At 38.5% G+C, this 14,180-nt stretch overlaps 1 protein-coding gene across 13 annotated transcripts in view; it reads left to right on the top strand.

Annotated features, from left to right (window-relative positions):
- SUGCT (succinyl-CoA:glutarate-CoA transferase) overlaps window positions 1-14,180 on the top strand; it is an 861,069-nt gene that overhangs the window by 504,336 nt on the left and 342,553 nt on the right. For 3 of the 13 annotated variants that reach the window (XM_061415389.1, XM_061415383.1, XM_061415385.1), the window contains one exon: window positions 10,708-10,889. The exons of the other annotated variants lie outside the window; for them this stretch is intronic. In XM_061415389.1, the coding sequence (XP_061271373.1) occupies window positions 10,708-10,719 (12 nt within the window). In that variant the 3' untranslated portion in view covers window positions 10,720-10,889. Of the gene's footprint in view, window positions 1-10,707; window positions 10,890-14,180 lie in introns of those variants that run through there. 13 annotated transcript variants of the gene reach the window in all.

Genomic DNA, 14,180 nt, shown 5'->3' with positions numbered 1-14,180 from the left:
AATAAAAAGGAAAACTCCACAGAACTGCAAAAGCCCAACGTAGAGTCAGAGGTTTATAACAACAATAGAAAGTGTGACTGCATATACACATATACATATATACCCATAATCAAAATCAAAACAGTCCAACAAAAATAAAGTACAATAGACTGACCAGGCAAACAAAGGAAACCAAAAATTATATCTACCAGAAGAAAACTAATTAAAGCGCAAATTGGAAAACAAAACTAAACCAAGGTGCCAAGTGGGGAATAAAGCAATGAAAATAAAACTAACAAATATGTTGAGAGGAAAGGAGAGAAAGGAAAGAGAGAAAGAATAGATATGCAAAGTTAAACAGAGGTAGATAAAGAAAATTTCTATACATTGAAGATTAACTACAAGGGGAAAAGAATGGTAGGAAAGGCAAACAAAGGAATAAATGTAGAAAAAAGAATAATAGGTTTAAAAAATTAAAAATAAAGAAAAAGAGGAAAAAAGAAAAAGAAACTCCACAGGACTGCAAAAGCCCAACGTAGAGACACAGGTTTATGACAACAATAAAAAATGTGAATGAGAGAAAAAAAGAAAGCTCAAAGCTTAATTAGATTTCTTAGTGCCAATAAAATTGACAACTGCAACTGAGGGGGAAAAGAGGAAGAAAAAAAAAGAAAAAAGTTCAAAAGAATCTATAGAACAAGTCAAAAAATAAGAATAATACATGTTTTTCTTGAGTCACTACTGTCAGAGTCCTTTCTCTTGCTGAGAGTCACAGTCCACAGTCCACCTCACCTCCCTAGGATGCCCTCCAACACTGTGCTGACCTCTGGACCTGCTGTGGGGGCAGCTCAGATTCTAATCTGGTTCTACTCCTGTGTGTTCTTGCCTCCAATGTCCACAGCTATCAGAGCTAGTGTGCTTTCTTTTGTGGGAGCTTTCAATGGTCTATTATATATTCCATAAACACAGATCTGTGTAGTTGATTATGTGGATTTAATCTACAGCTTGTACAGCTGGTGGGAAGGTTTTGGGTCTTCTTCCTTAGCCACACTGCCCCTGGGTTTCAATTGTGGTTCTATTTCCACCTCTACATGTGGTTCATCCACTGGGGTTTAGCTCCTGAGGCTGCCCTGGAGGGTTTGGGTTTGCCCCTGTGAGGGCCAGGTGTGGAGGTGGTACGGCTGCTTGCTTGGGTTGCAGGGGTTCTAGCAACACCAGGTACTCAGAGGGGTTGGTGGCTAAGACAGCAGGAAATATAGTTCTCTAGAAGGGTATGGCAACCAGTATTGGCCAATATGCTTCAGTATTCTTGCCTGGAGAACCCCGTCTCTGACAGAGAAGCCTGGCAGGCCACAGTCTACAGGGTCGGAAAGAGTTGAACACCACCAAAGCAACCCTACATGCCTAGATGCAAGACTTTTTTTTGCCCGTGGCAGCTCTGCCTGAGTGAGAGTTGAGCGTGAAGGTGGCACAGCTGCTTGGCTTGCAGGGACCCTGGTGGTGCCAAGTGTGGAGGGACAGGGACTGCCTCGGCTGCAGGAGTTATGGTCCTATCAGAGTCTTTTTTCTAGCCTCTTGTAGCTGGCGATCAGAAGGCCTCTGGCCAGTCTTTCTCCATAGCTCCACCAGTTCAGTTACTTAGAGGGCTCCCTTGTCTGGGGTCCTTCTCTGTTGCTCCATGCATCAGACCCATAAAAGGACCCTGCTGGTTGGGGTCCTACTCTGTAGATCGGCGGTCAGGCACTTAAAGGAGCACCCTGGGTAGGGTCCTGCTCTGTAGTTCAGTGCCTTAGTCGTTTGATGGGCCAGCCTCTCTATTGCTCAGCTGCCGATGCTGGTGTGTTGGGAGAGAGAGGCTGTGGTGATGGCCCCACCCCCTGCACATCACTCAGCGGTATCACCTTGCTTCTGTGGCTGCCTGGCTTTCCTCCACTGGCATTTCTCAACATGATCTCCTCCTTCACATCCCCTCAGTCCATCTTTCTGCAGTCAACAGCAGCCCTTGCCTTAGGATTGCTGCACAATTCCTAAGCTCCAGCTCCCACCCGCTGTGCCTTCCAGGAAACTAGCGTTCCTGACTGGGATATGTATGGCTGTGGCAAGGACTGTTTGATTCTTATTCCATTTAGGTTGTCACAGATCAGCTATTTCACTCTCAGCCTTAAATGTTTCTCTGACTCAGTCAGTTGCCCCTGTGTGGTGATCAGACCCCTGCTTCAGTTCCCCGACCTGGTGAGGGCAGGTCCAGTCCTACTAACACTCCTGTTTTTCCCCCTAGTCCCTTCATCCTACCGAGTTTTACCTGGTTCTATATATTCTTTTCCATTGGTCAGGTACCCCTGTCCAGTCTCACTGGTGTTTTGCATGCACTTCTGTGTCTGAAGGTACATTCCTGATGTATCTGTGGAGAGAGATGTAGCCCACATCCACCTACTCCTCCTCCGTCTTGTTCTCCTCCATTCCTTCTTTTGTGATTCTTTTGTTCTTGGAAGATAAGCCAAGTGATGTAGGCTTCTTGCAACAGCTGACATGCACAGTTGCTGTTCTCTCCCAGTATTATCATGTACCCAGTATTTCTAAATAGCACAATAGTGAATGCTATGGATTATAGTCTTGATTTAATTAATTTTAACTTATTTCTCTTGGGTTTTGAATATCTTATCTATGCTTATTCATATGCCTAGGATTTTTACAGTCGATGCTCTCTGAAAGCCTATAGTTTCCTTCAGGGAATAACCCTGGGAAGGAAGGAAAGAGATAAACAAAACCATAAGTAAAAACAAGGCAGTGTTTGTTTCAAAACCCATTCCATTATCCAGTTGACTTTAAGGGACATTGCTTTATTTTTCTTGTTTTCCCTTCATTTTGTTGAGTTCAACATTCAAGAAGACAAGTTTCCACGTGACTACAGCCTACTTCCTCAGTCCGTTTTGTATGATGGCAGTTTAGAGGATATTAATATTTGCTCTGTTAAAAACCTTTACTGTTTTATATTAGTTTAGGAAACACTGACATATGCAACATAACCACAATTGCTCTTTTGCTGGACTTTGGAGAGCCATTAATAACCCAAATGAACATGTCAGTGTCCAAGAGGAGATGATCATAAGCTGTGTTTATTGGACTGGCATCCTTCTTTCTTGCAGCATCTTAAGTTACTGTTTGAAGGCATGCTTTGAGACACAATTTATACAGTAGTCATTTTTATAGAGGAAAATAAGAAAACAGTGCCACAACTTCATAGTAATTGTGCTGTTATTTTTCAAAGATTAAATAAATATCATCCCACATCTTATTAAAAAGAAAATCTTAAATTCAAAACTTATTAGACTGTTTTTCCTCTGTATTGAACTTAAGAAAAAGAGGAAAATGACAAAAAGAGAAAAAAATAGAATTAATTTAAAAAAAAACATGCTCTAATTCTATACTGAATTCTGCATCTATCACAAATCTAATCTAACAGTTGATATCCCTATCTTCAGTCAGGTTGCTGAAGGTGCTATAAACTTCTCAAGCCTCAAAGATGTTCTCTTCCTCCCTTCCCCACCCATGCTTCCTCCTCTTCCTTCTCTGCCTTCTCCTTCTTTTTACACATGCAAGGCAGAACAATATAGATTAATAAATTACTGATACTTTTTTTCTAATAGAGATTAAGACAAAATATTTCTGGACATCTTTATCTACCCAGAGAATCATTTTCCTAGAATCTTTGAATCCTAGCATAGCAAGCAGAATGATTTATTGTGGTGTTTGAATTTGTGTCCTTTAATTCTAAGGTGAGAATAAATTTATCTTTGCTGTCAAGATATGAGTATGCTAGAAAAATACTGGACATGAAATCAGAAGGTCTCAGTGACCTTGTTAAGTTCAGACCTAGATGGGCACCCTGCCTGAAACAGAGCATGTACTCAACACATATTTGTGGAATGAACTTCATCTGCTTGTGCTTTGACTTCTCATCTGTTCAAAGAAGATGTTGGACAGAATATGTGACCTCTTAGGTTTCTTAGAGCATGAAAATGGGGTTCTATGGTGTTCTGTAATTCCTTTAAAAAAATATTTAAGTTGATATATTTTCCCTTTTATTTGGCTCAAGAAATTTTCTTTCCTTTTTTTTTTTTTTTTTGTTTGTTTGTTTTGTTTGCATGGCACGTGGGATCTTAGTTCCCCAACCAGGGATCAAATCCGTGTCCCTTGCAGTGGAAGCTGAGTCTTAACAACTGGACTGCCAGGGAAGTTCCAGTTTTCTGTAGCTCTTTGTTTTAGATAACAAGTAAAGATCATTTGGGAGAAAATATAACTTTTAGATGGCTGTGTATAATAATAAGGCCTAATACAAATTTTATTTTAAAAAATCAAGCCTTCCTCCCCACTTATGCTTTGTTCTATTGATTGTATGTGACATGCTTTTACATTTAAAGAGTAAGGCCCTTCTCTGCACAGACAGTGAAGCAAATAATTTTTGCTGGAGATATATAAGACTTTGCTCTATTGAAAGTCACCCAGACCATTTAAACTGTTTAATATTGTTAGAGTTTAATTGATGCCCTTAATTAACTCTTGGAAACTGGAGCAATTTCTTGTACTGTTAATGTATTTTGTATACTTTTGATTTCAGGATTACAATCTAAAGTGTCAAAAATATATGATTTCAGAATGCAATTGATGTTTATTAAATGCCTAAATCTATATAGTTACATATGCTATCTTCTTTATTCTTTAAAGAAATCTAAAAATTAGATATGATAAACTAGTTTTGAGAAAATCAAGACTAAAATTCAAGTGACATGGGCAAGATCTAAAAGCTGATAAATAATGGAATAGGAATACAAACTTAGTCATCCTCGGAAAAGAAGAAAAATATTTCAGGAATAAAATAATCCATTTCAAACATGTGGTAGACTGTCACTGTGCAATTAATAGAAAGAGCTAAGGCCATGAAGGTAGTAGTAAGCTGAGGGCTCTTATGCTCCTTGAGCATAGGTTTTCAGTAGAAGTGGGGCGTGCCCCCCCCCCACACCCCCGCCACCTTCCACCTTTCACCTTGGAGGAGCTGAAAGCTTCAGGTGACATTCCATTCTGAATGGTGTGGACTTGGGAACAACACATTTTTATTTGATTAATGTTGGTTATCATGGCAAAATTTTTCCATTTGTATATAAGTGAACCCAGATAGTAAAGTATGAAAAGCCTGTCTTTAGGTGGACTAAAGGTCAGGAATAGTTATGACTTTTTTCATACCATACTACAAGGCAAATGATTATTATGTCTTTTTTTTTTAACTCAGACTTTATTTTTCAACTTTTTAAAAACTTCTTGCTTAATATTTGAAAAAAAATTCCAAAGGCATTACCTCTGCTTCTTACTATTTTGAAGGAATCATTCCTAAAGACTGGATTTCTGTCTTTAAAAGATGGATGAACACCATTTTAAGGTCTAGAACACCTTTGTCATGTAGGTAGTAATGAAAACTCTTAGATGATCAAGGTTAGATGAAAGCTCTGAGAGGTCATCTCGTCCTGGGCTTTGAATAAGATCTCGTCCAAGGTTTCTATCAAGCTTGAAGCTTTATACCTTTGTACTATCTGAAGTTTGCCCCTGAAAATGTATGCTTTTGACATATTTTTTAAAGAAGTTTTGATTCTCTTGGCAAAAGAGCTCAGATGTCCAGTAAAATTCAGATATAAATTTAACTGCTTAGATTTCTTTTTTTTTTTAAGAAATTATTAACTGACTAGCTCTTCAAGGAAAAAAAGAAATGACTACTTAAAAAATTAATTGTAGATCCTTCCTAAGAATACCATGTATAAAAAAACTTAGTGGTATTATATTAAAGAGTTAAGCTTTAAAATCTCAGAAGACTTTAAGTCAAAACATCTCAGAAATTTCATAACCTTTAGATCTTTGCCTGTAAATTGATTCTAAATATTGAAAATCAATTACTACATATTTTTCAGTGGAGAACTATGATTGTATGTGTGTTCTTGTTGGTTTCACTGACATCCCCTCTGTGCCATTCAAAAATGCCAAATAAATTATTATTTCTTACATTATACCATTTGTTCAAAATCATGTCTTACTTCAGGTTTTTCATATTGACTCCATCAGACTATTTCAGATCATATTTTTCTTCCCAGTTTTAGTTGCCTTTTATATACTTGAGAGAAAAAAATTTCTACATTTTATAATGCTGCTCCTTACTTTAAATGTGTATTTCTTGTAAACTGTTTAATTCTTTTTTTCTAGAAGGCATTGTTCTTGGAGATTTCCACTGATTTCCTGTTTTAATTTTGACCAGTTTTTTGCTAGAGCTGTTGCCAAGCTAACATCTCAAGAATTATTTTCAAGGAACACTTGAACTGGCTTCGACATTATATACCATTTTCTCTTCCTTTCGTGGTCTTTTCATTCCTATTTTGTTGGAGTACTACTTAGCATCACTTTGTAGTTGTCTTACTTCTCAAAGTTAAAGACTAGACTTGCTCTATTCAGTCTTTCTTCCTCATCTTTGTTAAGTGACAACTCTGTGTCCCAGTTGCTCAGGTCAGAAATCTTAAAACCATACCTGACTCTTTCTCTCACACTCCACTCTACCCAACAGAAAATGCTTTAACTGCCAAAATATATCAGGATGTAACCAGACCTCCATTGTAACTGTGTGTATCACTCAAATGGTAGGCATTCTTCTGTCTTAGAATTGTACAAGACCAAATAAATGACTTTGTCATCATTAACAAACTGGGACACTCAAGAGGTGGCAGCTAGGCTGGTAGCATATTTTGATACATTCTGATTTGTATATGAAATTGTTTTCCATTGCATATCCTTGGTGGTATTTGGTAGTTATTTTCAAATAATTTAGGGACTGTCAAATAGATGGAAATAGTAAGAAGTAATGTTGGAGTTGACATGATCTATCATTTACACAGCAAAAAGTAGTTTTCATAACTATCTCATTCGATTGTCGTCATCTTTCTAGGTAGCTATTTTTATCACTGTGAGGAAACAAAGGCACAGCATCTAAATGGTTTGACCTAACCTTGCTGATGGTGATGACATCAGAATTTGAATCTGATTTTTCTGTTTCTGAATCTTATACTCTTTTCATTGCTTTTCTTCTGTCCTCTATGGGGCATAATTAAGACTAGCATTCTGAACTGATAGATTCTCACTAAACAGAGATGGACACTCCCATAATTTGTGCTTGATGTTAGAATGTGTTCCAGAGATGACAGGTTTTTTATCAGGGCTGCTGTTGGGGTAGACACAAGTCTCCTCCCACTTCCCCCAAGTCCCTGCCCCCTCTCACCCTGGCCAGGGATACTGTGGAAATTCCATATTGATGAGGTCACTCTTTGGGATGCCTTCCACCTATTCCTTCAGAGATGAAATTGTGTCATTTATAAAGGCCCATGGGCACGTTTGCTTCTATAAGAACCCATATGTCAAAGATCCTGCTGGGTCTTCTTGCATTCTCATTTCAATAGAACTACTACTAATTAAATTATTGTAATGGCTAAATTATTAGTCATAACCCCTTCTGTTTTGTCTATTAATTCTTTAATATTTAATATTTGTATTGATTTCTTTCATCTTATAGTAGGCCAATATATTTCAAAGGAAAGAACTTTCCTGACAGTTAACAAAATAAATTCTGTTTTTCACATTTCCAACTTAATTTTCCTTATTTTTCTTCACTCAGAGTACTTAAACATTTTATGTTAAAATCTCAACAGAAATAATTTCTGACAATTTTATGGTTTATTGTTTCTGTGTTTGCCAATCTTTATACATTCATAAGTGGTCTTTCCATCAGGTTTATGATTTTTGTTTTGAAATTTTTAACATATAATAAGAGTACATATTTTCATAATATGGCTTTTAGAATCTAATATAGAATGAAAATTTTAGTTTTATAATCAAAGTAATCCTTACCTTTTATCTCATAGATTTTGTCAGCCAAGCAAAGCCTTTTAAAAATTCCCTTTTCTCAAATTCATTTATGATGTATTACCAGGGTAATGATTAGTTTTAAAGTACACTGCATCCCCTGAATACGAACCTTCAGGTTTCGAGCTTTTCAAAGATGGGAACATTCATTCCATTAACATCAGGTGTGAGTGAAATTGCAGCATGCCCTCCATCTCCTATTGCTGATGATCCTTCAGCTCTACCATCTTCCACCTCCTATTTTTCCTCCAGTCAGTAACTCTTCTTGTCTGTACACTTCATGCCAGCCCCTGTATGCCAGCTGTTGTATTGTACTACTATATTTTTCAAGATACTGTACTATAAGATTAAAAAATTGCCTTTTTTTTGTTTTTTATGTATTTGTGTGTTTTTTAATGTTGTTTTTTGTGTATTATTTGTGTGAAAAGTATTTTAAATCTGTTACAATACAGTACTATGTAGTTGATTGTGTTGGTTGGATACCTAGGCCAACTTTGTTGAACTTAGAAACAAGTTGGACTTACAAACATGCTCTTGGAATGGAACTCATTCATATGTAGGGAACTTACTGTACATGTTGGAGATTTGCCTTTTCATCTATCTCTCTTTTCACTTGAGTAAAGTCACTTCATGATGACTCAGACTCATTTTTCAAAATGTAGATATGCTTTTTCCTTTCTCTTAGTTCTCTTAGATTGGGCTACCCAATGACTCAGCAGGTAAAAAATCTGTGTGCAATGAAGGAAATATAAGATACTCAGGTTCGATTCCTGGGTGGGGAAGATCCCCTGGAGAAGGGAATGGCAGCCCACTCCAGTATTCTTGCCTGGAGAATCCATGGACAGAGGAGCCTGGTGGGCTTCAATCTGTGGGGTCGCAAAGAGTCGGACACAACTGAGTGACTAACACTTTCACTTTCAGACAAAGACTGTAGACACTGACTGGATTTATTTTAACTTTTGCCCTAGAAGATGAATCTTAGTGTATTTTCGAAAGTAACCAGTAAAAGACATGTGAATGATTTTAGGACAATATGGTAAAAAACAAAAACAAACAAAAAACCCCTGGGTGTTACAGTTGAGGACTGCGTAGTATGATTTTTCTCTATTGGATTATAACATTTGATTTAGAAAAAAATACAAAGAATGCTGATATTTCCCATTAGGAGACTTATCATACTTTATATGATGTTTGCTACACTGCTTCCCTTGTGGCTCAGATGGTAAAGAATCCACCTGTAGTGCAGAACCCAGGGAAACCTGGGTTTGATTCCTGGTTTGGGAAGATTCCCCTGGAGAAGGGAATGGCTACCCACTCCAGTATTCTGGCCTGGAGAATTTCATGGACTGTATAGTCCATGGGGTTGCAAAGAGTTGAACATGACTGAGTGACTTTCACTTTACTTTACTTCTTTGCTCTACTACTTCCAGTTCAGCTTTCAAATCTGTCCACAGAGTTTTCACTTTTGATTCTGACTTTCTGCAGTAACAACGGATAATTTGGTGGCTTTCTTCTATATTTTACCTTTTCAATGAATGAAATCTTCTACACATCGTTTAATACTGCCAGGATAGAGACATGGCCAGTGTCCAATTTCCAAAATCATGTATGATCACAGGAGTGATGCAGTGGATGACTCTAGCACTTTTTGAACAAGGCTGGTCTGGATTTAAGCCATAGTGTGATGACGTGAAGTTGTAGCTGACAAGATGGAACCCACACACATCTTTTCCCAACTCTGGGCTCAGTGACATCACCTTGGCAGCTTGAAATACCTTGATGGGAATATTTATACCATGGGAATCAGCAAAATTTTCAAACCAGATTCTTCCCTTGACCCCAAAGAGCTGGTTGGTTAACATTTACCAACACAACACTGGTTTGAGCACACTTAATTTGTGTGACTTTGCTCAACATGCTTAACCTATCTGGGTCTCATTTTCTGTTTCTGTAAAATGTGGGAAGCTTGACAAACTACCTACTTGACAAACTTTTTGAAAAAAAAATTACATGAGATAGCTTAGATTATAATATTTAGCTCAGGCCAAAAAGTTCATTTGGGTATTTTGGTAACATCTTATGGAAAAACTGGAATGAATATTTTGGCCAACCAATAAATGGCTATAATAATGATAATGATAAAATAATCACTTCAAACTCAAATAGATTGTTTATGTTAATTTGCAGAACTCCTTTGCTCACCGTTAGCTAAGTAGCAAGAGGAACAAGGTTATAAAACACTGGCAGAAACGTCCGTTTTAAGTGAGCATAATCGTAGTGAGCGCTTTCTCATATTAGTCTTTAAACTTCTTTGGTTTAAGTCAGCATCTATTTTCAGTATATACCATATGGCAAACCACCATAATGAGTATAGTGAGGAGTATGTTTTGTATTTTTCAGTCCATTTCCTTTTGCTGCTTCTGAAACAGGGAGAAAAACAATTCTATAACTATGCCCAGTGGTAAAGAAAACACCTGCCAATGTGGGAGATGTGGGTTTGATCCCTGGGTTGGAAATATCCCCTGAAGAAGGAAACGGCAGCCCAATCTTCCAGTATTCTTGTCTGGGAGATCCCATGGACAGAAGAACCTGGTGGGCTACAGTCCATGGGGTCGCAAAAGAGTCGGACATGACTTAGTGACTAAACAACAATAGCAAAGTATGCACTGACAATTTATCTTGTGTTTTTATTTATTCTATCTTCTAAGATATTTTTATTATATTTATTTATATAAGATATTATATATTATGTAATTATAATATTTATTATTATGGCAGGTTGAGAAATAAATGGGAAGCAAGAAATTGAAGATACACAAAGAAGTCAGCAATTAGAGCCCAGTGAATACAATAGGAAGATACCTGTAAACTAGGGAGTTTTCCATGTTTGTGCTTTTCACTTTTCCTGACTTCCTCCTTGTAACAATCAGTGATTAAAATGAACTGATGTGAGGCACAGAGTTAACTGTTATTTACTCTTTTGCTCCTCTCTTGAGAGGACAGGGCGTCAAGGGATGATTGGGTGGAAGTACCTACCTAAGGAGAAGGAACTAGGTTAAATCTCTGAGGCTTTTGCTTATACAGCAAAGGAGGTCACCACGGGAGGCTGGTCTTGACCTGTGAGTCAGCCCTGAGGCTGATCAGATGGGGCTAGAGTAAGGTTTCCTGACACATGGAGCAGTTGCAGAAATCTGGTGACAAAAGTAAGAGGGTGCTTCACTAGCTTGAGAAGAAGGTAACAGGCAAGGGAAAATCAGAGATGCAGGATATGAAATCAAATGATGGAACTTTCTGTCTTAATGTAGACCATCTGGTCATCTTATCTTTAAAGCAGTGATTTCTCAGACATTTTTCATCTTATATCATGATGACCATATGTCTCAGATTTCCTAGGATGGGCCGGGTTTCAAATATTTTTGCCATTGTTAGACCGTAGGTCCTAAATTAGGATTGGAAAATATGATTACTATTCTTACACCCTCCTCTTCCAACTTTTGTTACCTTTATTTCATTCAGTTTCCAAGTCATTAGCAGCATCATTTAGCAGCTGTCCAAAGCGTGGTTCTCAGGTCTGTGTATCAGAATCACCTGGAACATTTGTTAGAGTACTGGTTCCTGGGCACCTGCTCCACCCCCGTAACCGCCCCCCCCACCCCAAAACCAGATTCAGGAGGCTCTGGAAGATATTCAGATATCTGTATTTTTCACAGGTGACCCATGTGATCACGAGGCAGCTGGCTTACAGACAGGTTTTTGGAAACCAGTGGGCCAGTCAATGCCATGCACATCTTCCTCTGAGCATTGCAAAGCCTCTTACAACAGGGTTTCTCATATGGGGGCTCTTTGACTTGTGGAATATTTGAACTCCTGAAATTTTTTCTTAAACTTTTTATCTTTGTTGGGCTATAGCCGATTAACAATGCTGTGATAGTTTAAGGTGAACTGCAAAGGGACTCAGCCACGCATACGTATGTATCCATTCTCCCTCCAACTCCCCTCCCATCCAGGCTGCCACATCAGTTCCGTTCAATTCAGCTCAGTTGCTCAGTCGTGTCCAGTTCTTTGTGACCCCAAGGCCTGCTGCCACATAGCATTGCACAGAGTTCCCTGTGCTATACAGTAGGTTCTTGTTGGCTGGTTATTAATATTAAACTTATGAGTATGGATCCAAAAATGATTCCCTGGGAGAGGACCATAACTTTAATCAAATTCTCAGTGGAGTTAATGGCTGAGAAAGGATGCAAACCCAAGACTTTGCATCTAGAGGCCAAGGATACAAGGAAATCATCCAGATGGTGAAAGGTACTTTTTTCCAATGGTTTTAGACTTTATTATTCTCATATTTTATTTCGATTTGTTTGTTTTCATCTTCTAAAATCAGAACTAATTATTGATTAAATAGTCTCTTTTCTGGGTTTAAGGAAAACACACACACACACACACTCCTACAGACACACCAATGACTTATTCTAAAGCAGTGATTCTTCTCTCAGATAAGTATTTTCAATTTTGTCAACCAGCGATGTGTGTGTGTTTGAAGGGTGATGGTTTGCTGATGTGGGATGATCTGATCATCTTCTTTCAGTCAGTCAGTCAGTTCAGTTACTCAGTCATGTCCGACTCTTTGTGACCCCATGGACTGTAGCACGCCAGGCCTCTCTGTCCATCACCAACTTCCAGAGTTTACTCAAATTCATGTCCATTGAGTCGGTGATGCCATCCAACCATCTCATCCTCTGTTGTTCACTTCTTCTCCCGCTTCCCTGTTTTCTCAGCCATACCCCGCCTCCCCCGCCGCCCAACCCCTTGCCCTCTAGCTTCCCCCGTGTATCCACCAAAGGAGGTTATGGATCTGTGATCCAGTGAAATCCTGTCTGTTTTAAACTTTGGGGTTAATATTTTCCAGCTGTGTTGCCTCAACTCTAGGGAGACTTTTTTCCTTGACAAACATTTGTGGTTGAGAGAGCCAAGCAATAGATTGGAAACTTGAGGGCTGTGAGTTCTAACTCTGGGTCTGCCCTGACACAGTGTGTGACCTTGGGCAATTCATTTGATCTCTGTCCAAAGTCTCTGATGCTTGATAACAGGATTTTCTAGAAATCCCCCTGCCAATAAAGACATATGGAACCACTCCTTGGTTCCACAAGGGAAGGCTACACTTCATTATCCTTCAGGCTTTTAACTCTCTTTCTCCACTTGCCCACCTCCCCACGCCAGGGACAGCACAAGTCTTTTTTCCCAAGTCTTGGTAGTACTTTCTTGCTTTTCTTTCCAAAAACACAGCAGTTCTATTCTATCTTAGCCCTCCCCAGCATTCAAAACTTTGTCCCCAAACACATACTCAATAGAATCAAATTGCCCAGGCAGTATGAATTGTTCAGACATGGATTCTGCCCTGGACTTCACATGGCTACTGTAAACAGAAGAGAGTTAAATTTCTCTCTCATTTTTTGCATTCTACAAAGTACAATTTATTGTTTTATGAGCCAGCACAAATCATTTTTATACTCCCTCTACTTTTTAACATCTCCTTTTATAGAAAATGATTAAGTTAATAAATTTTATTAAAAGCAATACAATTCCAAGAATTTTTTTTTGGTAGAAAATATGCACTATTTCAGCTTTTGGACTTTGTTAGATTATTTACTCAGATAATATGTGTCTTTTAAGTTTTGGGAGTGCACACACACACACACACACATCCCAGTACATAATCAAAAATTTGGTGGGGTGGCATAGAAGAAAATTATGTTTGGTAAGGAACTTTTAAATTCCTGATAATTGCCATTTCCTAATTTTAGAAGAGGCTGGAGCAGTAGAGCCATAAATATTTTTTCTTACTGATATTTTGTTCTGCCTTCAGTCTCAAGGTACCATGTCCCACTGAACACTGGGTTTTTAAATTTTAGTCAGTTTGTTTCTGCTAATGGTAATTAAAAGTCCTTTGACATGCTCAGAAGAGTCAGCCTATGGTTCATAGTAAACCAATCCAATAGACTTAAGTTGGCCAGTTTGTGGAGTAACTTAGGTTGTGTGTTGTAAGTCAGACACCCTCTGGCTTGGAGTGGTGTTGGTGGCAACTCTTCTGGGATGGAGAACCTTCCGTCCCCTTGGAACCTCCCTCACTCTCCCCTTGGTCTGAGCCTGCCTCAGAACTCTGCACTCCTGTAATGTCTCCCAAGTAGCTTCCTTTTGCTGTGGAGCATCCTCCCCTCTCTCCACCAAGATCTCTTTTGGGTAATTGCCAACCT

This window comes from Bos javanicus, chromosome 4 (genome assembly GCF_032452875.1).
Source record: "Bos javanicus breed banteng chromosome 4, ARS-OSU_banteng_1.0, whole genome shotgun sequence".
NCBI lineage: Eukaryota > Metazoa > Chordata > Mammalia > Artiodactyla > Bovidae > Bos > Bos javanicus.
Note: the sequence above shows the minus strand (reverse complement) of the source record. Positions and strands in the feature narration are given on the sequence as shown.